The sequence below is a fragment of the Sphaerodactylus townsendi genome, linkage group LG01 (genome assembly GCF_021028975.2).
Source record: "Sphaerodactylus townsendi isolate TG3544 linkage group LG01, MPM_Stown_v2.3, whole genome shotgun sequence".
Lineage (NCBI taxonomy): Eukaryota > Metazoa > Chordata > Lepidosauria > Squamata > Sphaerodactylidae > Sphaerodactylus > Sphaerodactylus townsendi.
Window position 1 is genome coordinate 18,905,395 of NC_059425.1, and position 27,052 is coordinate 18,932,446.

General features: G+C 47.2%; 1 protein-coding gene across 1 annotated transcript in view; it reads left to right on the forward strand.

Moving 5' to 3' along the window:
* The first annotated feature begins 104 nt into the window (after positions 1–104).
* CCDC88B (coiled-coil domain containing 88B) overlaps positions 105–27,052 on the forward strand; it is a 62,981-nt gene continuing 36,033 nt past the window's right edge. The window contains exons 1-13 of the mRNA XM_048504204.1: positions 105–136; positions 935–1,034; positions 1,435–1,504; positions 4,406–4,464; positions 7,777–7,860; positions 8,721–8,852; positions 10,488–10,615; positions 12,647–12,728; positions 16,373–16,531; positions 17,275–17,421; positions 20,126–20,264; positions 20,781–20,956; positions 22,369–23,253. Of these exons, the coding sequence (XP_048360161.1) occupies positions 105–136; positions 935–1,034; positions 1,435–1,504; positions 4,406–4,464; positions 7,777–7,860; positions 8,721–8,852; positions 10,488–10,615; positions 12,647–12,728; positions 16,373–16,531; positions 17,275–17,421; positions 20,126–20,264; positions 20,781–20,956; positions 22,369–23,253 (2,193 nt within the window). The remainder of the gene's footprint in view (positions 137–934; positions 1,035–1,434; positions 1,505–4,405; positions 4,465–7,776; positions 7,861–8,720; positions 8,853–10,487; positions 10,616–12,646; positions 12,729–16,372; positions 16,532–17,274; positions 17,422–20,125; positions 20,265–20,780; positions 20,957–22,368; positions 23,254–27,052) is intronic.

Below are 27,052 nucleotides of genomic sequence, written 5' to 3' on the forward strand. Positions count from 1 at the left end.
ATCATGCCCCCTCCTGTCCCCTTTGTGCTACGCCACTGGGAATGACCAAAATTTGGTGATGACTTGATGGCACTTTCCACCACCATTGTCTGAATAAACTAGACATGAAGCTGTACTGGGACCCACTTCTGACTGGGTGCGTAGAGTGAGAGAGTGAAAAAGGATTCACTTCAGTTCTGTTCCATGCCATCAGAATCACCCCACTGGGAATGCTGTAAGCTGCCTGTATTTTTCCCCCATGCAGAGGGGAATAATTCAGATAATAGCAAAGGGTAAAAGAGGGTAAACTCCTTTCCTCTGCCTTAGCTGCAATCTGAATCACAGCCAGCTACAATATAAATAAAAAAATTAAGGCCCTACGCGGTCTGGGACCTTCGTACCTAAGAGACCGTCTGGCCCCATATGTCCCACGTCGGTCTCTGCGTTCGGCAGAGGCCAATCTGCTTGAGATCCCCGCCCCCTCTATGATGCGGCTGGCCTCCACTAGGGCCAGGGCATTTACGGCCCTGGCCCCTGCCTGGTGGAACGCTCTCCCTCCAGCTGTCCGGGCCCTGCGGGACCTTAATGAATTCCGCAGGGCCTGTAAGACTGAGTTATTCCGCCGGGCTTTTGGAGAGTCCAGCCGCTGATAGGGGTGCCTGGAAACAGCTACAACCCGCTGTTCCCTTTGTAGGAGTTTTAATAGCGGGACGCCATCTTTATTTTAATTGATACAGAAATTGGATGCTGCTTTTAAATTGTTTTAATATTTATTGTTTTATCACTGTTGTAAACCGCCCTGAGCCCTTCGGGGGAGGGCGGTATAAAAGTAGAATAATAAATAAATAAATAAATAAAATAAAAGTGAGGGATCCATTTTCAGAATTCCTGTTGTTGAATCTAAGTGTGAGCATTGATGTTCTCCTCTGCGCTTGGTTATGATGTTGTACCATAGAGACCTGATTCCTGGCGGAGGGCAGCCACCTTGGAGCAAGCTAAGAGATGAGGCTCAGAAGTTGCAGACGCTTCTGCGGCGTCTTCACAGGTTCTACCAGGTAAGTCAGAATCCAGCCGACTCTCATGACTTATCTGCCGTTTCTGCCGAGAACTCCCCAGTTGTCCTGGCAACGCATAGGCCAAGAGGAGAAAAATTGAGTAGATCTTAAGCACCTTAGGAGCAGATAAATACTATTATTATTGCCCCTGTTTGTTACTACTACCAAGGCGACATTGTTGTTAAGGAACAGTTTCTTTGTGCTCCATCCATCTCCACAGCTGAGAGTTGATTCACGTGTCGCTCTGAGGAAGACATGTGTTCCCTGCTCTTACACACACACAGCAAAGCATGAAATCTTTATATGTTCTGCCCATAGAGCCAAATGCATATATAAAGTGTTTATTACTCTGAAGTAGGAGTTCTATATAACCTTAAAGTGTTTTGCTTCCTTTGTCCAGGATGATCTGCAACAGCTGATCCTTACATCTCCGCCTAATATATATCTTTTGGCCAGAGATCCCCTTACAGGTAGGCCTTTTGGTAGAAATCTTCGGGTGCTAGACAAGCCATACCCCCCTCCTGTGTTTTTGTTCGTCCTGGCCCTCCTCCAACGTAGAATACTTACTTCTCCCATTCCTATTTTATCCTCACAATAACACTATGAGTTGGCTACGTCTGAGGGAAAGTGACTTAGCCTCAGAGGCGTAGCTCCAAGGGGACAGGGGGGTGCAGCTAGAGCGGGATGGGGGCAGAGGACACATTGGTGCACCGGGCGCTTTTCTCCCTTACTATGCCTCTGCTTAGCCTAGAACTGTGGTGGCAAACCTTTGGCACTCCAGATGTTATGGACTACAATTCCCATCAGCCCCTGCCAGCATGGCCAATTGGCCAATTGGCCATGCTGGCAGGGGCTGATGGGAATTGTAGTTCATAACATCTGGAGTGCCAAAGGTTCGCCACCACTGGCCTAGAACCACCACCACCACCCCCAGAATTACAACAATTCCCATCAGCCCCTGCCAGCATGGCCAACAGTTGGGCAAACAGCAGTCCTAGTGGTGGTGAACCTTTGGCATTCCAGATGTTATGGACTACGATTCCCATCAGCCCCTGCCAGCATGGCCAATTGGCCATGCTGGCAGGGGCTGATGGGAATTGTAGTCCATAACATCTGGAGTGCCAAAGGTTCGCCACCACTGGCCTAGAACCACCACCACCACCACCCCCAGAATTACATCTGATGTCCAAACTACAGGGGTTAATTCCCCTGGAGAAAATGGCAGCTTTGGATGCCATTATTTATGCCCCACTAAGACCCTTCCCAAATCCTGCCCTCCCCAGATTCCACTCCTCAATCTCCAAGAATTTCCCAACCTTGAATTAGCATTCCTCAGAAGCCAGCTGATGGCTTCCAGTCAGATATTAGTCCCTGTCAGACACTCAAACCACTGCACCACACCATGCTATCTCTCGGAGAAAAGATGGTGATCCTTGTTATCTCTCCAATTTTTAATGCCAAGAAGCATTAGCCAATCTTAGGGAATCCTCTCATTCTTTTCATCTGCAGTCTCAAGAGTAATAATACTTAACCTATTTTACAAATCTGTGGTAAAGATTATGCTACAATAATGGATGTGAAGTTTCTTTGATCATTCTAAAATGCCATAGAAATGCAGCGTGAGATTATATCCCCTCCCCAAACAAACTTCATTATGGGTGCCTCCTCAGGAGTTGGGTGCCAGAAGCTCTCCTCAAGCCCAAAGGCTCTCTTACAGTTAATAATGAGGTGAGAATGGCAAATAAAAAGATAACGTTGCCCTTCATTCGCATTTTAGTTTTAGGAAATGGGAAATATGGTTGACTGGTTGCACTGATCTTAAAAGTCCCCACCCCCACCCCCAATCTTCAAATTAGGCCTAGTGATCTCTTGGAATCACAACAAATCTCCAGACTACAGATATGAGTTCCCCTGGAGAAAATGGCAGCTTTGGGGGGGTGGACTCAGTGGTGGGATCCAAACATTTTAGTAACAGTTTCCCATGGTGGTGGGATTCAAACTGTGGCGTAGCACCAATGGGGTTGGGCTGGGCATTCTGGGGGCGGGGCATTCCTGGGCGGGGCTGTGAAAAGGACGCAGCCGCTGCGCCGGTCCTTGGGCAGGAAACTAATGCACGCAGGCGCAGGCTGCCACGCACGCCGGTGTACCTCCTGCTAGACTGCTTCAAGTTCTGCGCACTACTGCTGAGAGGAGGGGCGTAACTAAGGCAAAAATCACGTGGCAAAATCACCAGTTAGTAACCCCCTCTCGGCACACACAAATAATTAGTAACCTACTCTCGGGAACCTGTAAGAACCTTCTGGATCCCACCTCTGGATGAACTGTACGATACTATACACTGCTGAGGTTCCTCCTCTCCTCAGACTTCACCCCTGGTGATTCGGGCAGTGCTTGAGGAGATTTGAACTGTCATGTTCTCTAGATCTCTCAGTAAGATAGACTCAAGTGTAAACAAAATCCTTTTATTGTCAGAGAGTCAGAAGAGTTGCAAGCTGGAAAGGATCATTGTCCAGTCTGAAAATGGGCACGAAAACCCCAGCAGAAATTTATTTCAGGCTGTCCACCCAGCCCCAATTATCCAGCAACGGTTTTTCTCAGGCATGGTACAGCTGTGCCCCTCCCACAAGTCTCGGATAACTGCTCCGAAGTTCTCATGCAAAGGTCATTCCTTAACAAGCACCACACCTAGCCAAAGCAGCACAGATAAGAAAGCAAAAGTAAGCAGACGAAATACAAGCAGGTCATCCCAGTGGTGGGATCCAAAAATGTTGGTAACAGGTTCCCATGGTAGTGGGATTCAAACTGTGGCGTAGCGCCAATGGGGCTGGGCGGGGCACCACGGGGGCGTGGCTGGGCATTCCGGGGGCGGGGCATTCCTGGGTGGGGCTATGGCAAGGACGCAGCCACTGCGCCGGTCCTTGGGCAGGAAATGAATGCACGTAGGCGCAGGCTGCCATGCACGCCGGTGCACCTCCTGCTAGACTGCTTCAAGTTCTGCGCGCTACTGCTGAGAGGAGGGGCGTAACTAAGGCAAAAATCACGTGGCAAAATCACCCATTAGTTACCCCCTCTCGGCACACACAAATAATTAGTAACCTACTCTCGGGAACCTGTGAGAACCTGCTGGATCCCACCTCTGGGTCATCCCCAGATGCCACATCTCCTGTTCCCACCTGGAAACTCTTGCCAAGACATCCCTGCTTTATGGGAGACCATGCCCTCTAAAGCTGCCATTTCTTTAGGGGAACTAGTCTGTAGTGTGGAGATCAGTTGTAATTCTGGAAAAATTCCCTAGCCCACTTTGCATTTTGTAATTCTAGGAGGCTGCTTTTGGCTCCAAATGGTAGTAACCTTTTATCGTGTTTTCCCAGCGCAGGGAGTCAAAGAGATGAGGAAGCTGCTCTTGCTTTTGCTTGGTGGTGCGGTGCAGGTATGTTTGAGAGGACGAGGAGCCATTTCTGTGATGTTTTTAGTACATAACAGTGACAAGAAACCACACAGAGGTGGTCTTACAGACAGGAAGTGGGTTTGGTTTGGGCCTAGTTTGAGTTTGTGGTGATGGTGATGATGCAACGGTTGCTTTGCGTGTTTTAAGTTTGAGAAAGAACCCTTCTTGGGAAGTTAGCTTGACGCAGCAGCTTACCCACTGGGCCGCAGCCAAGACTCAGACTGGCGGCAGGATAAATTTGGACCCATTTCTACTCTCTGAAGCTAGCGACTTCCTTTGGGGAGCCAGTAATGCACCCCGCCAGATCTATTGCCAGGTTTCCAAATACAGCCTGCAACTGATTTGAACTGTAAAGGAAAGGTGATATAAAAATGCCTTTAATGAATATTTTAAAAGTAAAAAAAAACCCAGTAAGCAGAGTGCCTCTGAGCACTGTGTACAGAGACTAGTCCTTATCACTGAGTTAAAACAATTGTCCTAGAACCTACAACATTTTGCAGATGGCAATAAGAATAAACTAATAAGCTTGGAACTTTAATGCAGAAAAAAGTTAACAGTAGAGTCGGAAGCAGTTTACTTACTTTGCCTATCTTTCTTGATGAGTCTCAGATTACAAAAGGCAAACATTAAAACTGTGCATTAGAAACAGTATAATAAGAAGCATAATAAGACTGGATTTTGTTTTCCTATCAAGTCACAGTTGACTCATGGCAACCCATAGGCAGTGGTGGGATCCAAAAATTTTAGTAACAGGTTCCCTCGCCAGCCCCCCTCAGCAAAGGGGGCAGAGGCGTACCTAGGCTCAGCCCTGGGCAAAACTTGAGTTGGATGCCCCCCCCCATGGGCAGCCACCCCACCACGACTCCCCCAAATTTTTTTGCACCAGGTCATTTCTAAATCATCATCACATTATAGAAAATGCCCCAACTCACATATCTGAACACAGCAATGGTGAAACACACAGGTTCTTTGATAGAGACTGGTGAGATAAAAGGTACGAAAGGCTGAGAATCCATGAATTGCAGTACCTGAAAGGGATTAACCCAGTTCAGGGAGTTACATGATTAGTCGCAATTGCTATATGGAACCTTCACGTTCAAAGGCAGTATGCCTCTCAGGGAGGCGAGAGCATGGAGATGGAAAAGCGGACCCAATTAGTAACCCCCTCTCAGCACACACAAATAATTAGTAACCCACTCTCGGGAACTGGTGAGAACCTGCTGGATCCCACCTCTGCCCATAGGGTTTTCAAGGCAAGTGGGGTCCAGAGGTGGTTTGCTGTTGCCTGCCTCTATTGGCAACCCTGATATTCATTGGAGGACTCCCATCCAAATATTGCCAAGGTCGGGGCTGCGAGTGTGTGACTGCCTCAAAGTCACCCAGGCAGTTTCCATGGCAGAGTGAAGGTTTTGAACCTGGGTTTCCCAGATCCTAATTTGACACCTGAGAAAACAGTGCAATTTCTCGCGACCAATTGGAAAAGTGAAGAACTTCCAAGAATAACAGATTGGACTAACAAGATGATAGAATATATGGGATACAATGATAGTTAAAAATGGAATGATAGATAATTTTGTCAAGGATTGGAAACTGTTATTGGAATATATGGATAAGATGGAAAGACAATCAGAAATTCTAAGTTTATGTAAATGTTAAAGGGAAAATAGAAGATGAATGATATTAACCCCCCCGCCCCCAGTTTATGTTATAAGAAAGTAATGTATATACATGGTTTAGAAGTTTGGTATTGAAAGATGAGTAGTAAGAATAGTTAAATATGGGAAGTGATCATATTTTTGTTATGAAATGTAGTTGTAAGAGAAGTAATATAATATGAAAGTAGAAACTATTATTTAGAACATAGACATTTTTTAGACTTAGAGAGTTGTGATAATGTGTTTTTGTTTAATTGATGGATTTATGTATGTGATGTCATAAATGTTTTGTTAAATGTCAAACAATTTTTAAGAAACCTAATAAAGATCAATTTTAAAAAAAAGAAAACAGTGCAATAAAAACAATATAAAAATGCAAAAAAAAAAACCTTTCAGAAATTAGGGAAAGCAGTAAGAGTAAGAACATGAATTAAGTGGACGGAGGGTATTCCTTTGTTTAGGACTGCACTGCAGGGATGGTTTATAAAATAATGGCTGGGATGCAGGAGTCGGCAGAAAGACCCTTTTCTCCCTCTGCCATAATTCTAGAACTGGGGTGGGGTGGAAAACTCAGATTTTGCACCGGGCTACATTTTCCCTAGATTTTCTGCCCAGTATTGGTCAAAAGTTTTTACTTTGTATAGCACAACGTGCTTGCCGTGTTGCTCTCTGCACTGGCTCCTTTCCAGAGCTAGAGAAAAGGGGTGGGTGACCTGCTTGGTTTTCTTGCGTTTGCTGTGGATCCGCCAGTCTGAAGCGTCACCTTTGGAAGGGAACAGCCAATCAGAATGCAGCACACCAGGGATGTTCGCACATGCGTGGCTTCTTCGGTGTTGTAAAAACAAAAAAAAGGCAGGTTCGTGCGAAATAATTGGAATATTTCTTCCTGGTCTTAACTCGATTCCTTCACAGAAACGGGCAGCCATGCAGAAAGTGAAACCGGGATAAAATAGACCCAGATTCTAAAATCCCAAATATAACTCACTATTACTGGTATTATGCTGTGCGGATTGCAGACACTATCGTCCATTCCTCCTCTTCATACTAAATAGAAGGGTGTCATTTTAACAATAGATTGACTCACCAACAGCAGTTTTTGAGGGTAACCATTTTTGAGGATAGCCATTTGAACTCATAGGCTGATTACCGTGTTTCCCCAAAAATAAGACAGTGTCTTATATTAATTTTTGCTCCCAAAGATGCACTATGTCTTATTTTCAGGGGATGTCTTATTTTTCTGTGTTCTGTTCGTTGGGCATGCTTCCAAACAAAAACTTTGCAACGTCTTACTTTCGGGGGATGCCTTATATTTCGCACTTCAGCAAAACCTCTACTACGTCTTATTTTCAGGGGATGTCTTATATTTGGGGAAACAGGGTAGTAGCTGGAAAACAACAGTCAAGATAGCTTTAGTATGGAAAGTAGGGCCTTCCTTAGTGCTTATCTGTGCTACAGATTATACCAGTTCATTCTCTCCTATAAAGAATCCTGGGAGTTTTACTTTGAGTGAAGGGTTCTGTGAGCTGGCAGAACTACAATACCCAGGGTTCCTTGGGGGAATCCATATGGGCTCTAAACCAGTTTAAGTCTGTCGTGTGGTCTGTACTGCTTCAACCTGATCATCCTTGACCTCTAACAGTGTGAACAGCGAGATGAGATCATTGGCCGTATCCAGACCCTGGACATTGATACTCAGGCTGCCTTGGCTTCTGCCATCCAAGAGGTAACAACCCCGCTTTTCTACCCCTAATTTCCCATATGAAGGTGTTTTATTTCGAGCTTTCTATTCCTTGGGGAGAAGGAGGGATGCTGGGATATCTGGGAATCTGGTATAGCATCACACATGAGGTGTGCTCCCCGCGTCCATTGTGTATCAAAATGTTACACAAAGTGTGAGGGAGCATGATTTGAGTATGGCTCCATTTGGATTACCACAGGTGGGAGCGAAGAGGTACCCCTAGAGTGCAGTAAATCAGTTGTCTCAGAGAGGCCCCCTGAGGGGCTTCACTTTTAAGCAGTTCACAGCTCTCTGTGTATGCTCTGAAGACTGAGCTATCCTCTCTCTCTCTCTCTCTCTCTCTCACACGCACACACACTGTTGCCTTTCCTTTTAGCTGTGCATGTGATTCCTGCAAGATCTGATGAGTCCTTGAATAAGACACTATGTGCAAACTATCAGGAGACCATCTCCTGGCAATTATCTCCCATTAAGAAAGCATCTACTGCCATTTCCTGACATCTAGCTCCCATTGATAAATCATCCACTGCTACCTCCTGACAACTTGTGCCTTTTAAGAAAGCATCCACTACATCTCCTGACAATTAGTTCTCATTGAGAACTTTGAGAAAGTGTACACTGCTATCTCCTGACAACTAGTTCCCATTGAGGAAGCATCCATTGCCATCTCCTGACAATTAGCTCCTTTTGAGAAAGAGTTCACTGCCATTAAAGAACACTACAGTTCTTTTGTGGGAACTGAGATCAGCACCCTGAAATAATTCCTAGCATTCTCAATAACACACATTGGTTCTGTGGTAGTGTCCCTTGGCCTACAACTTGACACAATGTTCTCTCCTTTCTAGGTGACCCAAGAGCCCGAGAACATGCTGAGGCTGCAGTGGAAGGAACTGGCGCCCTTGGAGATGGAACGGCTCCTTCGGGGCTTGGTATCCCGGGTTCGAGACTTGGTACATGAACGAGACGCTGGCTTGGAGGTGTGGTATATGATGTTTGCCATTTCCACCTTTTCTACAAGGCATGGCCTCCTGTGATAGGGCTGCTAACCTCCAGGTGGGGTTGGGAGATCTCTTGGAATTGCAACTGATCTCCAGACTCCAGGGGCCAGTTCAGCTGGAGAAAATGGCTGCTTTGGAGGGTACACTCTGACATTATACCTGGATGGACTCCTTCCCCTCCCCAAGTGCCTCCTGCCAAACCTTCAGGAATTCACAGTCCAGAAGTGGCAGCCCTATGTGACCTATTCTTTCCTCAGGTGCACATTTTGCCCCAGAGATTCCCACCCCCACCCCCCCGGCCAAGATCCTTTGAGGCTATCCCTTGGCCAGGTAGTAGCCATATTGATTGATTGATTGATTGATTGATTGATTGATTGATTGATTGATTCATTCATTCATTCATTCATTCATTCATTCATTCATTCATTCATTCATTCATTCATTTATTTATTACTAGTTTTATATACCACCCTCCCCCTGAGGGCTCAGGGCGGTTCACAACAGGTTAAAACATACATTAAAACATAATTTAAATACCAATTACATTAAAACAGAACCCATTAAAAATGTGGATGGCGTCTGGCTACCCCCCTCCCCCCCGCCTTGTGCCCCCGGGAGGCTAGATGACACGGTAGATGTATTTTTAACCAGGCTGGCCAAACGCCTGGCGGAACAGGTCCGTCTTGCAGGCCCTGCGGAAACTCTGTAAGTCCCGCAGGGCCCTGATCTCCCTAGGGAGCCTGTTCCACCAGGTAGGGGCCAGGGCTGAAAAGGCCCTGCCCCTTGTCGAGGCCAGCCTGATCATTTTTGGGCCAGGGATCACGAGTAGATCCTCCTCCGAGGAGCAGAGGGGCCTACCGGGACAATATGGGGAGAGGCGGTCCCTCAGGTATGCAGGTCTGAGACCGCGAACGGCTTATATGATATATTTGATGTGGAGGGACATCATGAATAAATAAGTAGTCCAATATTTGATCAATGTTCAAGACCCGAGTGCAGGTCCCAAGTCATGGTTTGCCAGTCATGCCAGTTGGAAAAGTGGCAGAACATTACAGCGGAGTAGAATCCCGCCAGACTGGTTCCCCCTAGGATCTCCCTAAGCAAAAGGCTGCAGGCTTGTTTTTGGTTCTTGAAATTTTTAAGGAAAGGAAGGGGAGGAAACTTAAACCCTGATTGCCAAGTTTAAGCCCGACTTCCTCAGAACTTGGAGCTCTCTCAGCCCCACCTACCTCACAGGGTGTTTGTTGTGAGGGGGGATGGGCAAGGAGATTGTCAGCCCCTTTGAGTCTCCTGCAGGAGAGAAAGGGGGGATATAAATTCAAAACTCTTCCTCTACCCTAAGCAGAGGCGTATCTAGAGGAAAATGTAGCTTGGTGCAAAATCTGAGTTTTCTCCTCCCCTCCCCTCCACCCGTATGGACGTCTGCCCTTCCCCACCACGACCAAGCAATGTTTTTTTGCACCAGGTCTTGAAGTATGGACCCGGGGGAAAGGAGGAGGGTTGCAGGGGGCGATTTTCTGCCCTCCGAGTGACTAAATGGCCGCAGCCCGGGGACATTTGACCCCATTTGTCCCCTACCCTAAGTTTCATTTTCCTTTCCTTTTCTTGCCACAGAAATTATGGGAACTGCAACAGCAACAGCAGGAACCTTCTCAGGTACCCCCTTCCGAAAACAACCATCAGCATCTAGGGGTGCAGTTGGCCGAAACCCGAGCCCAGATGCGGCGTCTGCAGCAGGAACTGTGAGTTTCACCCAAAAACAATGGTTTGAACTACGAACTACACAACAGGTGTCCTGACTGATGGTATTTGGATTCGGTTGGAGTGGTGGTGTTTTGCGGATTGTGGAGTAATTTTATATACCGGTATTGTAAAGAAACTTTAAAAAACTTGAAATACTGAAGACCCGGAGAAAAACCAGCACAGTGTAGTGAGCAGAACGTCAGATTCGGATCTGGGAAACGCAGGTTTTAATTCTCATTCTGCCATGGATGGATGTAAGGTTGACAACCTTCAGGCAGTAGCTGGAGACCTTCTGGGATTATGATTGATCTCCAGATGGTACAGATCAGTTTCCCTGGAGAAAATGGCCTTTTTGGAAGATGGGCTCTATGACATTATAACCTATTGAAATCCCTCCCCTCCCTACACCTTTTCCTCTTTGGGCTCCATCCAGAGGTGGGATCCAGCGGGTTCTCACAGGTTCCCGAGAGGGGGTTACTAATTATTTGTGTGTGCCGAGAGGGGGTTACTAATTGGTGATTTTGTCACGTGGTTTTTGCCTTAGTTACGCCCCTCCTCTCAGCAGTAGCGCACAGAGCTTGAAGCAGTCTAGTAGGAGGTGCACCGGCGTGCGTGGCAGCCTGCGCCTGCGTGCATTCGTTTCCCGCCCAAGGACTGGCGCAGCGGCTGGGTCCTTGCCACAGCCCTGCCCAGGAATGCCCTGCCCCCGGAATGCCCGCCCCCGCGGTGCCCCACCCAGCCCCATTGGCGCTACGCCACAGTTTGAATCCCACCACCATGGGAACCTGTTACTAAAATTTTTGGATCCCACCACTGGCTCCATCCCTCCCATCAAATCTCCAGGTATTTCCCAGTGTGGTGTACTGGTTAAGAGCAATGGACTCTAATCTGGAAAACTGGGTTTGATTCCTCACTCCTCCACATGAATGGTGGACTTTAATCTGGAGAACCAGGTTTAATTAATGAAGCCTGTGGAGTGTCCTTGAGTCACTCACAGTTATCTCCACATTCTCTCAGCCCCACCTACCTCACAAGGTGTCTGTTGTGGGAGAGAAAGGGAAAAGAAGTTTGTAACCCCTTTAGAGTCTCCTTATGGTAGAGAAAAGGGGGGGGTATACAAACCAAGCTTGGTGTAGTGGTTAAGAGCAGGTGGATTTTAATCTGGAGAACCGGGTTTGATTCCCCACTCTTCCACCTGAGTGGCAGAGGCTTATCTGGTGAACCAGATGTGTTATCCATATTCCTACATTCCTGCTGGGTGACCTTGGGCTAGTCACAGTTCTTCGGAACTCTCTCAGCCCCACCTACCTCACAAGGTATCTGTTGTGGGGAGAGGAAGGGAAAAGAGCTTGTAACCCAGGGTGTTTGTTGTGAGGGGGGAAGGGCAAGGAGATTGTCAGCCCCTTTGAGTCTTCTATAGGAGAGAAAGGGGGGATATAAATCCAACTCTTCTTCTTCTTCTTCTTTAGAGTCTCCTTACAGGAGAGAAAGGTGGGGTATAAATCCAAACTCCTCCTCCTCCTCTTCTTCACTCTAGAGCTGGTGACCCTGCATGGAAGTTTGCTGAGTGATTTTGATTTCGTCACTGTACCTCAGAGAGTTGTTGTGGGGATAAGATGAAGAGGAGAACATTGTAACTCGCTTTGGGTTCCTACTGGGGAGAATAGTGGGGTGTAAATTAAGTAAATAAATAAATTAAAGCAAGAGTCAGGTGCAGTGAGCATCCTTTCATGGCCCTCTTTTTAAAAGGGTTCTAAATGCTACACATGTTTTTCCCGAGTGTGGCATCTGATGTTAATTCTAGACAACGTCTTCTGGGTTTTATTTAATGGTATACTTAACTGCTTTAACAGACTGATGGTGAATGGCTAGGGCGTGGCTGCCAGAGAAACTTGAGTTCCAACAACCCCTATTTTTAGAAATTAATTATCAAAGGAGATTTAATGTACGTGCTCCACCCAGGATTACTGGAGGATTTGGGCATTATGCCTTTGGGCCTCAAGAGGTCCTAATTTTCTTGCTACTCCAAGGGAAGAGAAGATGGAAGAACTTCTGGATCAACAGGATGAATTAAAGGATTTGGAGGGGCAACTTCACAAGATGCGGCAAGAGGTACGATTTAGAGAGATTTGCCTTGGAGCAGCATGCTTTTATCTATTTTCAACTGCGTACCCGTCTCATTCTGTCCTCAAGAGCAGTTTACAGTAGTCCATAACAACCACTGACATATACATGCAGTATAAAACCATTTAAGAATACAATGAAACATCAATAGCCATTAAACAGTTCCACTGTCCACATATTTAAAAAGATCTACTGTGGTCAACCTAAAATACCCTTACACATTATAGGGGTGCCAGAATGCTCTCACTAAGGTTTATCTACCTTTTGCGGTCAATTCCAGAAGACAGAAACTATGGCTGATTCCGCATGGGCCAAAAACAGCAGTGTGAAAACAGTGTGAAAATGGTGTAAAAGGGTTTAAAATGGTGTAAAAGGGTTTATACTGTTTTCACACCATTTTCACACCGCTGTTTTTGGCCCATGCGGAATCAGCCTATGCTTGCTAGTCCCCTGCTTGGAGTAGGGGAAACCACCTGCCTCCAGAGGGATTAAAAAACCCCGGAAGTGTCTGTGCCATTATGCTACTTCCAGAGAAACCTCAGTACTGATGGAGGACAGCTCTAGGAATTGCTGGAAACGGTTATGGTTTCTCCATAGAGTTTCTGGTGATTCCTAGAGTTACCCTCCATCACTACTGAGGTTTCTTTGGAAGTGATGTAACAGTGCACCCAATATTGCGGTTCATCCTGTGTCGCCACCCCAAACCTCCTGCTTGCTTAATAATTAAGTGCTGCCTGGCTGATGAAAGAGTCCTCCAACAGGGCGTGTTGTGCGGGCCCGGATTTAGAAATTTAATAAATAAGTAATGAATACTGTTTCAGCCACAACTTACACTGTTTATGAGGAGCCCCACTCCATTCACACAGCTCTTTTTCATCCTCCCCGCATCTGTATCCCCCCCCCCCTCTATATTTCTCAACTCCCAGATCTGAGATATCAGAGACAGGATCTTCTCTGAAGTGGCACCTTTCTCGTTTTGATTATTCATAAATTTGGTACTATGGTTGGTTTAGTTTCTTCATATGCTTTCGAAGTAGGATTGGCAGCCTCCAGGTGGGGCCTGGACATGTCCTGGAATTACAACTGATCTCCAGATGACCGAGATCAGTTTCCCGGGAGGAAATCGAGTGCTTTTGAGGGTGGATTCCCAGACATTAAAACCTGCTGAGGTGTCTCTCCCTCCCAAATCCCACCCTTCCAGGCCCTACTCCCAAATCTCCAGGTATTTCCCCAGTGGCAGCCTAAGCTAGGAAGCAAATATATATCTATCAAATACAATCAGTCATGGTCAAAACTGAATTTACCATGGGCCCCTTCTGCACATGCGGAATAATGCACCTTCAATCCACTTTCAGTGCACTTTGCAGCTGGATTTTACTGTGCGGAATAGCAGAATCCATTTTCAAACAGTTGTGAAAGTGGATTGAAAGTTACCGTGACCAGCCGTCCCGATTTTCGCGGGACACTCACGCTTTTGCTTAGAGTGTCCCGCGTCCTGCCGGGCTTATGCCATTGTCCCGATTACGGACAATGGCCCGCAGCAGCACACTGCCTTTTGCGGCGGCGCTCCCCAGTGCCTTCTGGGGTGCTTCCCTGTTTCCTGACTAGGGAACGCTGCCGTAAAAGGAAGCCTTTTGCGCGGCGCTCCCCGGTCAGGAAACAGGGAAGCGCCCCAGAAGGCACCTTCTGGGGCGCTTCCCTGTTCCCTGACTGGGGAGCGCCGCCGCAAAAGGCAGTGTGCTGCTGGGGTGTGCGCGCACCCCGCTTTCTAATACAAAAAATCTGGTCACCTTATTGAAAGTGCATTATTCGGCATGTGTGGAAGATCTGGGAGTTGAGAAATATAGAGGGGGGAATACAGATCGGGGGGGGGAGGATGAAAAAGAGCTGTGTGAATGGAGTGGGGCTCCTCATAAACAGTGTAAGTTGTGGCTGAAACAGTATTTATTACTTATTTATTACATTTCTAAATCCGGGCCCGCACAACACACCCTGTTGGAGGACTCTTTCATCAGCCAGGCAGCGCTTAATTATTGAGCAAGCAGGAGGTTTGGGGTGGCGACACAGGATGAACCACAATATTGGGTGCACTGTTACATCACTTCCAAAGAAACCTCAGTAGAGATGGAGGGTAACTCTAGGAATCACCAGAAACTCTATGGAGAAACCATAGCGTTTCCAGCAATTCCTAATGCTATCCTCCATCAGTACTGAGGTTTCTCTGGAAGTAGCATAATGGCATAATGTGTGGAAGGGGCCATGGAGTCACATTATGATTTCCCATTTACACAGCAAGGCCTTAACCATAGAACTCTTTATAGTGGAGTTAAATGCAGCAATAGCGCCACCTGTTGCCAGTGGAAGGTTTTAAATTATACAGTACAGTGTTTTCTCTCTCTGTTGTTAAACTGCATTATGAAGCGTTCAGTAATGACAATGCTTAGTAATATGCCAGTAATATGCATCTGTACATCGAATTTGTTGTATTCATAGCTTTGCTGAAAGTTATGTTAGCTTACTTTCTTAACTTGGGACATATTTGACATATTTGTTCAATCTAATCTGTGATTAAACCACTGAAATGATTTTCAAATAGCCAATCCTATTGCTATTTAATGGGACTTTACTTCTTAATAAGTGAGTTCTCTTGCGTTTAATGGGACTTTACTTCTTAATAAGTGGGTTCTCTTTGTTATCTGAGAAATCTCTCAGCCCAGGCAAGCAATGGCAAACCATCTCCAGATGTCTCTTGCTTTGAAGAGGGTTGCCAAAAGTCGGTTGTGATTTGATGGCACTTTAGAGCACCAGATGAGTGGAGAATTGCTGCCTTGTATTCAGTGTTATACAGTACCAACAGATCCTCTGAAGATGCCAGCCACAGATGCAGGCAAAAAGGAGAAAATACCATTGAAACACAGCCATACAACCCAGAAAACCCACAACATCCTACTTGTCCTTCTTCTCCAGCCAAAAGACAAACAGAGGTGGTTTGCCATTGTCTCCCTCTACATCAGTGGTTCTCAGCCTTCCTAATGCTGCAATCCTTTAATACAGTTCCTCATGTTGTGGTGACCCCCAACCATAAAATTGGTATATATAAAATATAAAAAGACCGTTTTCTGATGGTCTTAGGTGACCCCTGTGAAAGGGTCGTTCGACCCCCAAAGGGGCCACAGGTTGGGAACCGCTGCTCTACATGGCCACCCTGGACTTGGGGTGCTATGTGGTTTCTGGGCTGTATGGCCGTGTTCTAGCAGCATTCTCTCCTGACGTTTCGCCTGCATCTGTGGCTGGCATCTTCAGAGGATCTGATGGCAGCCACAGATGCAGGTGAAACGTCAGGAGAGAATGCTGCTAAAACACGGCCATACAGCCCGGAAACCACACAGCACCCCAGTGATTCCGGCCGTGAAAGCCTTCGACAATACATCAACCTGGACTTCCTTGGTGGTTTCCCATCCAACTACTAACCAAGGATGACCCTGCAAGAATCTTAACATCTCATTTGTCCTTGCCTTACTCATTGTTGGTTCCCATTGCCCAAGCCTAACTCCCCTCCGCATTTGCCTGGTTGCAACATCCCTTTCTGCACTCCTGAAGCCAATAATTTCTAACCTGCTCCCTTTCTCCAGAACCAGAAGCTGGCAGGGGAAGCCCGGCTGGCTGGGCTGTACCGGGATGAACTGGATGTCTTCCGAGAGAAAGCTGTGAAGACAGATCGGCTTCAGGCAGAACTGACGGCCCTGCGGGAACGGTTACCCGCTTTAGAGCAATGCCGGGTCCAGCTAAAGGTAGAATTGATACCTGGGACTGATCTGTTTTTTTAAAAAAAATAATTTTATTTATTTTTATTTATTCATTATTTAGTTTTTTATACCACCCTATCCCCAAGGGACTCTGGGTGGTGTACAACATAAAATTCCATCATAATTATAAACAAACGGAGCAACAACTAGATACCAATAAATAATTAAAAGAAGTATTATCTTGGCCTGTGTGGAATCTCCTTTGCAAGGTGGATTTCACACAAAATCGCATCACCAACCAGTGCTGCTATTACAGAAAATCACCCTGGTGTAGAAGCACCCCAGGTTTAGGTAAAATAGTAACAAAGTATGAAAACCGAATAAACAGAGGACAGCATCATATGAATGGTCCTCCAAAAAGCACTGCAATTAGGTAGCCTAAGCACAGCTAAATATCGATTTGAGAACAGCATTGGATGCAGTATAGCTTTAAAAAGGGCTTGGACAGATTTATGGAGGAGAAGTTGATCTATGGCTACCAATCTTGATCCGCCTTGATCTCAGATTGCAAATGCCTTAGCAGACCAGGTGCTCAGGAGCAGCAGCAGCAGAAGGCCATTGCTTTCACCTCCTGCACGTGAGCTCCCAAAGGCACCTGGTGGGCCACTACGAGTAGCAGAGTGCTGGACTAGATGGACTCTGGTCTGATCCAGCAGGCTAGTTCTTATGTTCTTATGTAGTATGGAAGTGCTTCCCAATGAATTGAGCCAGCTGTTTTCGATCGGCAGGAGGAGCGTGAATTTTCTCAGGCTTTGCTGGAGACCAAGGCTATGTTGGAAGGGCAGCTGGAGACAGTTCGCACCCGGGGGCAGCATCTGAACTGGCTGGAGAAGGAGAAAGAGAAATTGCAAAGCAGCCTAAGCCAGGCTGAAGAGGTGAGACAAAGCCGGGACACTCTCCAGCTTTCCCCGGGAAACATTTCTACGCTGATGGCAGAAATGCCTTTGTGAGCTCCACCTCTTCCACCATTAAGCATCCCCCCATGGTTCTCCTGCGTCACAACATTAACAAGACAGTGGATATATTAAGAATTAAAACAGTTTAAAAGCAGCATTCAATTTCTATATCAGTTAAAATAAAGATGGCATCCAGCTATTAAAACCCCTACAAAAGGGAACAGCTGCCAGGAGGGAAGGGGAGGGGGCCCGGCATCTGGACATGGCCCACCCACCCTAGTGGAGGGAAGGGAGGGGTGGCATGCAAGGGAGGGAAGGGGAGGGGGCCCGGCATCTGGACATGGGCCACCCACCCTAGTGGAGGGAGGGGAGGGAGAGGGGTGGCATGCAAGGGAGGGAAGGGGAGGGGACAAATGTTATGCACAATATCTCACAATATCTCACAAATCTCAAGGAAGCAAACCTAAGGAAATCATTCACTTCCCTGAGATATCAGACGTTTAAATCAGAACAGTTACTGGGGAGATATGCTAAAACACCCAAAGAGCTACGTGTATGCAAATGTAGTTTAAATCAGAGTGATGACATAATACACTACACACTTCATTGCCCTTTTTACTCTGCTATCTGCAACAAATATATCAATGATATCCTGTCAGGCCTGACAGGTAGCAAGGAAGAGAGAGTAGAAAGTTTGGCTTTCTGATGTAGGCCGATGTGTGTATCCTGAGGTTTTACAGCATTTAAAGTACTTGATATTCATGTTTTAGCAGCGAAGTGCAATCTGAGGGAGAACGTTTAACTGATGTTCAAAACATACAAGCTAAGTTGTAATAAAGGTGGTTAAAAAAAACACCTTTATAATTACAATTGGCTCCTGCTGTGTGTGGATATATGATACTTGCTTTGGTGGTTTAAGACTATTGGAACTGTGGTGCTTCTACACTCTAAAGCTTGAGAAAATCCTCACAGTGTGTTTTATATTTTTGTAAACCGTGGGGAGTGGGGCTATGGTTGAAGTATCTGTTTACATGTGTATGGCCTGTGGCTAATAAACATTGAATTGAATTAAGCATCGGCAAAGGCACTTCTCTGCTTGTTGTACCTTGCATTCAATTATCATGCCATGCTTCTGGACTCTGCTGATCTAAAAACCGAGAGAATAACTGCTTTTGGTACAGATATGCTATATGTAGGGAGTGGTGGTCCCCCAAGGGGCCGTTTTGGGACCAGTGTCTTTAACTTATTCACAAAAGACCTGGAAGTAGGGGTGGGTAGCCAAGTTTGCGGATGATACCAAATTATGTAGGGTGGTGAAAACCGCAAAGAATTCCGAAGAGCTCCAAGCAGACCTTTATAAATTAGGTGAGTGGGCTAAGAAATGGCAAATGCAGTTCAGTGTAGCAAAATGTAAAGTGATGCACACAAGGCCAAAAAATCCAAACTTCACATACACACTACAGGGGTCAGTGCTATCAGTCACAGACCAGGAAAGGGATTTGGGCGTCTTAGTTGGTAATTCCATGGGAATGTCAACTCAATGCATGGCAGCTGTGAAAAAGGCAAACTCTATGCTGGGATAATTAGGAAAGGAATTGATAATAAAACTGCAAAGATTGCCATGCCCTTATATAAAGCAGTGGTGCGCTGCACTTGGAGTACTGTGTTCGTTTCTGGTCACCACATCTCAAAAAGGATATCGAAGAGATAGAAAAAGTGCAGAGAAGGACAGCGAGGATGATTGAGGGACTGGAGTACCTTCCTTATGAGGAGAGGCTGCAGCGTTTGGGACTCTTTAGTTTGGAGAGGAGACATCTGAGGGGGGATATGATTAAAGTCTATAAAATTATGCATGGGATAGTACTACTGTGCTTCTCCGAAAATAAGACAGTCTCTTATATAATTTTTGCTCCCAAAGATGCGCTATATCTTATTTTCAGGGGATGTCTTATTTTTCCGCTCCACAGCTGCATCCTCTGGTGTTCTGTTCGACGGGCATGCTTCCAAACAAAAACTTTGCTACGTCTTACTTTCGGGGGATGTTTTATATTTAGCACTTCAGCAAAACCTCTACTACATCTTATTCTCAGGGGATGTCTTATTTTCGGAGAAACAGGGTAGGAACAAGATCTACCAGACCATGGCCATACAGCCCGGAAAACCCACAACAACCATCAGAAGTTAAGCCCTGGTTCGTGTTTGGATGGGAGGCCACCAAGGAATGCCAGGTTTGCTATACCAGGGGTAGGGAACCTGCGGCTCTCCAGATGTTCAGGAACTATAATTCCCATCAGCCTCTGTCAGCATGGCCAATTGGCCATGCTGGTAGGGGCTGATGGGAATTGTAGTTCCTGAACATCTGGAGAGCTGCAGGTTCCCTACCCCTGTGCTATACTCAAAGGCAGGGGAAAGTACAGCAAACTACCTCATTTGGACACCTCTTTACCCTTTTGAAAAAAAAACCCCTGTAGTTAATGAGAGGTCTATAGATTGGCTGCAACTTGATGGCTCTTTACCCATACACACGCCTTATTTCTCCAAATATCAGACCATCACAGTAGCTTCAGACCCATGTTGTTATTTCCAACCTCCGTTTCATTTTCCCCCTCATCACAAAACACACAAAATTATGGCAGGCCCCAGCCCCATCCTGATAGAAATTAATCGTCTCCTGCTCCCCCAGGAACGGGACCAGCTGTATCATCAGACAGAGGAGCTGCTGAGAGAGAACCTGGCTTTGGAGCGAGAGCTGCGGAAAGGTTTGGGAGAACCCCTTGACTTCCTCCGGGCAGAAGAGCTGGAGGCTGACTGGGACCCAGAGGGTGAGCCCCTCACCCAGTGGTGGGATCCAAAAATTTTAGTAACAGGTTCCCATGGTGGTGGGATTCAAACAGTGGCGTAGCGCCAGTGGGGCTGGCGGGGCACGATGGGGGCGTGGTCGGGCATTCTGGGGGTGGGGCATTGTTGGGCGGGGCTGTGGCAGCAAGAGTGCAGCACGCCATGGAGTCCCTTGGGCAGTGTGAAGCGCAATGCACGTGGGGCGACGCCCAGGCTGCCACGGACACCCGGTGCACCTCCTGCTAGACTGCTTCAAGTTCTGCACGCTACTGCTGAGAGGAGGGGCATAACTAAGGCAAAACTCACGTGGCAAAACCACCAATTAGTCACCCCCTCTCGGGACACACAAATAATTAGTAACCTACTCTCGGGAACCTGTGAGAACCTGCTGGATCCCACCTCTGCCCTCACCCCCTTTTTGTCCTTCACAAAAATCTTCTCAGCTTCTTGGACTCAGCCCAGAGGCAACTCTTGCAATGTTTTTTTCTCCCTTTCTTCAGAACCCTACAAGGTACCCGTGTTGTTGAGCTCTGAGGTGATGGAGGCTGGCCGGTTGCCTGCCCTAGAGCGGGAAAACCAGGAATTGAGAAGGAGGCTGCAAGAGGCGCTGGAAAAGACCGACGACTCTGGGAGCTTGAGGAAGGAGCTAAAAACTATGGATCTTCTTTACAGAGAGGTATGAAATAGAAAACAAGGAATCGGCAGCCCTAGAGGGTGGGCAAGGCTGCACCTGTATGCCTGGTGGTAAAAGAACATTGTAATAGCTTTGGTTAAAATATTGTAGGAAGTGCTATAAACACTTTCAATGTCAAAATGAATAACAACAAACATTTGCAGTGCTTTATTTGTCCATGGGCTATTCCTGTCTTTTCAGATAATCAACAATGCTTAAATTGTTTTGAAAAAAACAATAGTATGAAGATTCACAATTAGAAAAATAATCCCTAACCATCTCAAAACACAGATACCTCTGTCCTGGTAATTCAACAATTAGGAATAGTCTTCTGAAACAAAAACCTTGAAACAAGGCTGCACCTGTTGAATTTCCTGATCATGATGCAACCTTCAGAATCCCTGTGAGGAAATAATATGGCCCCTTGATGTCATTTGAGCAGCACTGAGCAGGCAGCTGTGAAAATGATAGGGGTTTTTTTTTTTGAAAAAAGACATTTATCTTTTAAAATATATAGCTTACAGTTGATCACCCAGCACTGCTGTGGATGCAGCTAATTATGTTTTATCAGCGCCTCAAATAAAAGCACTCCTGTTTCTACAGCTGGTGAGGTTCAGTCCCAGTCAAAGGGACTGTTTTTCCTTCCCTCAGAAAAGCTAGACTGCAAATACTCTTAACAGCTTGGTTCCCTGAAAAGCTGGAAAGTTTGCGAACGTTCTGTGCTGTTGCACCAGCTCAACCAATCCGTTTTGGCAGTTTCACAGGTGCAAAACGACAGAGATGGCCAGAGCAGAGATTCATAAAACAGCTCTCTTCTAGCACCTGCACAAATACATAGGCACCAGTCTTTTAAATGTCAAGAGTGAGGGAGTAGGTGGATTCCACTTGCAGGGAGTTTCATAGCGAGGGTGCACCACAACGAGAAATGCCTTTAGGAAGATTAATATTCCTTAATGGCCTTGATTGAGGAGAAAGGAGATTTTTGTGGGGAACGCTTTTGGTATTACTCTTAAGTTTCATCTTTTGCCGGATCACTGAAAATCTAGGTCAGAGGTGTGATTCCAGCAGGTTCTCACAGGTTCCCGAGAGTAGGTTACTAATTATTTGTGTGTGCCGAGAGGGGGTTACTAATGGGTGATTTTGCCACGTGATTTTTGCCTTAGTTACGCCCTCCTCTCAGCAGTAGCACGCAGACCTTGAAGCAGTCTAGCAGGAGGTGCACCGGCGTGCATGGCAGCCTGCGCGCATTCGTTTCCCGCCCTTGCCACAGCCACGCCCAGGAATGCCCCGCCCCCGGAATGCCAGGCTACGCCCCCGTCATGCCCCGCCCAGCCCCATTGGCTCTACGCCACAGTTTGAATCCCACCACCATGGGAACCTGTTACTAAAATGTTTGGATCTCATCACTGATCTAGGTGGATCTGCAGGCCAAAGAGAAGGCATCGGACGTTCACAATCATCTGCCACAAACTCGGAACCAGCAGGCTGAGGAGAAGCGGAGCGAGGCAGAGGGATTGGCCTCAGAGATGGGGAGAAGCCAGGTGCTGGAGCAAGAGGCCAAAGCCTTGCTGGCAGGAATGGAAAATGCACTGTTAGAGGTTCAGACTTCACTGAGGGAGGCTGAGCAACAATGGGAGGCGGAGGCCCTTCGAGCTCTGAGCCTTGAGGAAAGACTGAGGAGCCTCCAAGAGGTCCATGCTGAAGCTCTAGAAAAACTAGAGCGTGAGCGTGAGCAGAGAAGCCTGGAGGCTGGGCGTCTAGTGGAAGAGGTCCAAGCCTTGGAGCGCGAGCGGGAAGCCCTGCAGGCCGGAGCTCAGGCTTTGCAGGCCGCAGCCACCCAAGCTGAGTTTGAGCTGGGGGAAGCCCGGCGGAACCTTCAAGACGAACGGCTGCAGGGGGCCCGGCTGGCCCAGAAAGCTCGTCTGGCGGAGGAGGGCACGAATGACGCCCAGCAGGAGGTGGAGGCCTTGCAGCGCAGCTTGGAGCAGTACAAGGTGACCTTGGCACAGCTGGAGGTGGAGAAGGGGGCTTTGGAGGAGGCGTTCAGCCAAGTCGAAGGCCAGCGGCGGCAGCTGGACAAGGACAACCGGCGCATGAAGGCACAAGCACAGGCCCAGGAAGAGGCGCTGGTAGCGCAGAGACTCCGTCTCGCTCACCTCGAGACCCAGAGCCGGCAGCAGGTGACGGAGCTGAGCCAGCTGCAGGACGTCTCCCAGCGAGTCAGTGAGCTGGAACGGGAGAACGGTGGCCTGAAGGAACAGCTGAATGCCAAGTGTGAAGCGTCAACCAGCTTGGAGAAGGTAATCGAGCAATTGGATTTGGGTCACTAGTAAAAGTCTCCATGGTCATAGTAGCACAAATACCGCTTCTCATGTGGAATCTAGGGTCGATTCCCCACTTACCATCTGCTGCGCGCTACTCTCGCCAAGTAGCACAGGGTCCTGCGGCACTCCCCACTACAGGGGCGGTGACAACGCAGCCGCCCCAACGCTGCCGCTCTCGCGCCCCCCTAGTGCGCATCATTCGTGGCGCTCCTCAAAACGGCGCCTTTTGAGGAAGCCCGGGAGCACGCCAGAAATGACGTGCGCTGACAGTAGCGCGCAGCAAGGGTGATCGATGGTAAGTGGGGAAACGACTATGATACAGCTGAAAGCAGAGGATTTGATTTTTTAAAAAGCAAACTGCCAGTCTTCGCTGTTCTGGAGACAAAACTATAAATTAGTGGTCTGTTTTTGCTGCAAGCTTTCTGCTTGTGAGTCACAGGAGTGTTGTATTTACACACAAATGTCAGATATCTACCTCATGTGGAAACATCCTAATATTTTTGGTATCACAGGAGGTGAATCAATCAGGGGGTTCATTGTTTGTGACCTTTTCATTAGAGTCAGAAATCATGGTTTGAGAAGGGTTCATAAACCTCAGTTTGTTCTAGGACCATGGTGGCGAACCTTTGGCACTCCAGATGTTATGGACTACAATTCCCATCAGCCCCTGCCAGCATGGCCAATTGGCCATGCTGGCAGGGGATGATGGGAATCGTAGTCCATAACATCTGGAATGCCAAAGGTTCACCACCACTAGGACTGCTGTTTGCCCAACTGTGGCAGTTAAGTTTCTTCCCTTAATCCCTGGGGGGAAAATTGAAGAGCAGGAGAAAAAATGGAGGGGGAAATGATTCCCATAGCAATGCTGTAGGAATTGGGAGAAATTCCCAGTGCGTCATCCAGAAACGAAGTCATATCCTCCCCAAAACCCACTGTCTCCAGGCACTGCCCTCAAAATCTCCTGGCATTTGCCAAGACAAGTTATAGTTTCTGCCAACCATTTTGTGTAGGGTTGCCAGCCACTGGGAAGGTGAAAACTTGAGGGATCACCATTTTACTAACATAGGGCCTTTCCCCACTTATGGTTTGCGGCGCGCTACTCCCAGCGCGAGCAATTTCCGCCACGGGGTTGTGTTCCCCACTGCCCCGTGCTCTGCAGAGAAGAGAGCCAAGCTCTGCGCGGGGCAGTCAGAAGGTGCCGTTTCTTCAGCGTCAGAAATGACGCGCGCTGAGGGGACGTGAAAGCGCAGAGTCGGGGCGGCTGCATTGTCACCGCCCGGACTCGTGGGGAGCACCGCTGGACCACGCGCTATTTGGGGACAGTAGCGCGCAGCAAACGGTAAGTGGGGAAAGGGCCAGAGTAACATTTCCTGGCAACCCTAGAAGTGATGTCAGCGGACCCACTATGCAAAGGGAGAAACTCTCCAAATCAGATTCCCCTGAGATGTGAGGAATTACTATGACAAGACATCCCCCCCTCCCCCACCAATTGCTCACATGGACATTAGCGTATGTAGATCTCAACCTTTGTCTCTGGCAAGTTGATGGTTAACCTTACTGATAATTAATCAGTACGATTTGCTATTCTGATACCACTTTGGTTCTCAGTCATTTTACTTTTTCCCACCAGAGGGCGCTGCATGACAAGAACAGGGGCAGAGGGAGCGTCTGGAATGTTTATAAAACAGGGATGGGAGATCTTGGTTTACCAGTTTGTTCCAGGGGACCTAAAAGCTTGCTGAGATTCTGGCCCATGATGCTGGATGAAATAATAGACCTTGGTGTGATCCAGCAAGACATGTCCTCCTTCTTAACCAAAGAGGGCAAACTCTGGGTCACTTAATACAGATGGTGTGTGTTTGTGTGTTGCATGCAACCCTATAAATTAATGGCCTCCAAAATGCCCTATCATTAACTGCTTTGCTCAGGTCTTGCAAACTGGCGACTTCCTTAAGTGAGTCAATCCATCTCATGTTGGCTCTTGTCCCTACTTAAGAGATCCTCACTGCACTCAGATATTGCAACAAGCTCCAGGTTGTGATTTGCGCACTAATACAGCTTGTTTGCTGCACTCGTGTGTATGGCTCCCTTCTTGGGTAAGGTGACCAGCCGGTTCCGGATTTCGCGTAAGGACTTACTCTTGCCTGGCACTTTTGCGCTGATGTGTCCAGCGGCATCCCGCTGGTTTTTGACACGGCGTTGTCCCGATTGAGGGCTATGCTCCTGCTTGGCATGCTTCACGCAGCCGCAGGAGCACACTGCCTTTTGCGGCGGCGCTCCCCGTCAGGAAACAGGGAAGCACCCCAGAAGGCACTGCGGCAGCACAGGAGGGAGCGCCTCCCGCTCTGCCGCAGTGCCTTCTGGGGCGCTTCCCTGTTTCCTGGCTGGGGAGTGCCGCCGCAAAAGGCAGTGTGCTCATGCGGGTGCGCACGCGCGCGTGCCCCATTTTTCAATACTAAAAATCTGGTCACCTTATTCTTGGGCAGAGCATGACAACCACATTTATGCACTAGTTTTAGCTTCACCAAAGCTTGTTGTGATGCCTGAACACAGTTGCTAAGAGTGTTCTTTGAAATAAATTTACGGCACGCATCAGTGGACTCCAAGGATTCTTGTAAAACTTTGAAAAATAGAGACTGCAGAAAACTGAAGCTAACTCACCCCTGAGGACTAGAATCATAGATGTAAGATTTTATATGAGGAGGGAAGGAAGACAATGAGATACTGTGGAATACGCTGGAAGAAGCGTGTGTGAGAGAGGCTTTTTTCCTACACAGCAAAAATAAAACATCTTGCTGACATAATAAAAAGAACCATTTTCACTTTTTTTGTCCCCAAAGTGCAGAAAAATTAAAGCATTTCCAGCAAAACCAGTTCCTTTTCCCTGTCATTTTCTGCTGCTGCAGAGATCCTCCGTACCATTCGCCATTTACGGAAGGTTTCTCACAGACGTTTCCTCTGCATGCATCACAGCTGCCTGCCATTTCAGCGTTTAAAGTATATGCATAAACTTAGTTTTGCCTGGCGATTCAGCAAATGTGTCTTCCCCCCCCCCTTTTTTTTTCAATGAGATGTCTTTGAGGTTATTATCTTTGTGGCCTCAAAGACACCTCACTGAAAACAAAACAATGGGGAAAAACCGACACGTTCGCAGAATCCCCAGGCAAAACTCAGTTTATTCATATACTTTAAATGCTGAAGAATAACAGGCAATATATTCTAGCCGGAGAAAACTATCCGTGGAAAACTTTCTTCAGCAAATGGCGAACAACCGCGGAGGATCTCTGCGAGTAACGAAAAAATGATAATGAGGTATGAAAGATGGTGGAGAGACAAAAGTGAGAGCTTTGAAATTGGGCGGGAGAAATAAGACGTTTCCTGAGCTCCGCACAGCATGCAGGAAACGTCTTGAAGCCGTCTTAGGGGAAAATATTGCTAATTTAGCATTTTCACAATTAAACAGGTTGAGATGAAATAAAATGTCCTAAAGACGTCTTGGGGAAAGAGCTGTGCAGAGTTCGTCCTCAAAACGCTTCTTTTTCTGTCCTCAAATTTTATGTGTGCTGTGCAGAAAAAGCCAGAGAGAGTGAAAAATAATTATCCCCTACCTCTACTATTTTTTTCTGGCTGCTTCAACGTAGATGTTTTGCCGCATCAAGCCTGCCACGGTGGAGCAGTTCCTTCTTCCCCTTAGACTGAGCATCTGCATGACAGTCCTGCAGTTGTCCATATTCTGGTCTTTTTCCTGTGATCTTTCCCAATCCAGCTTTGACAC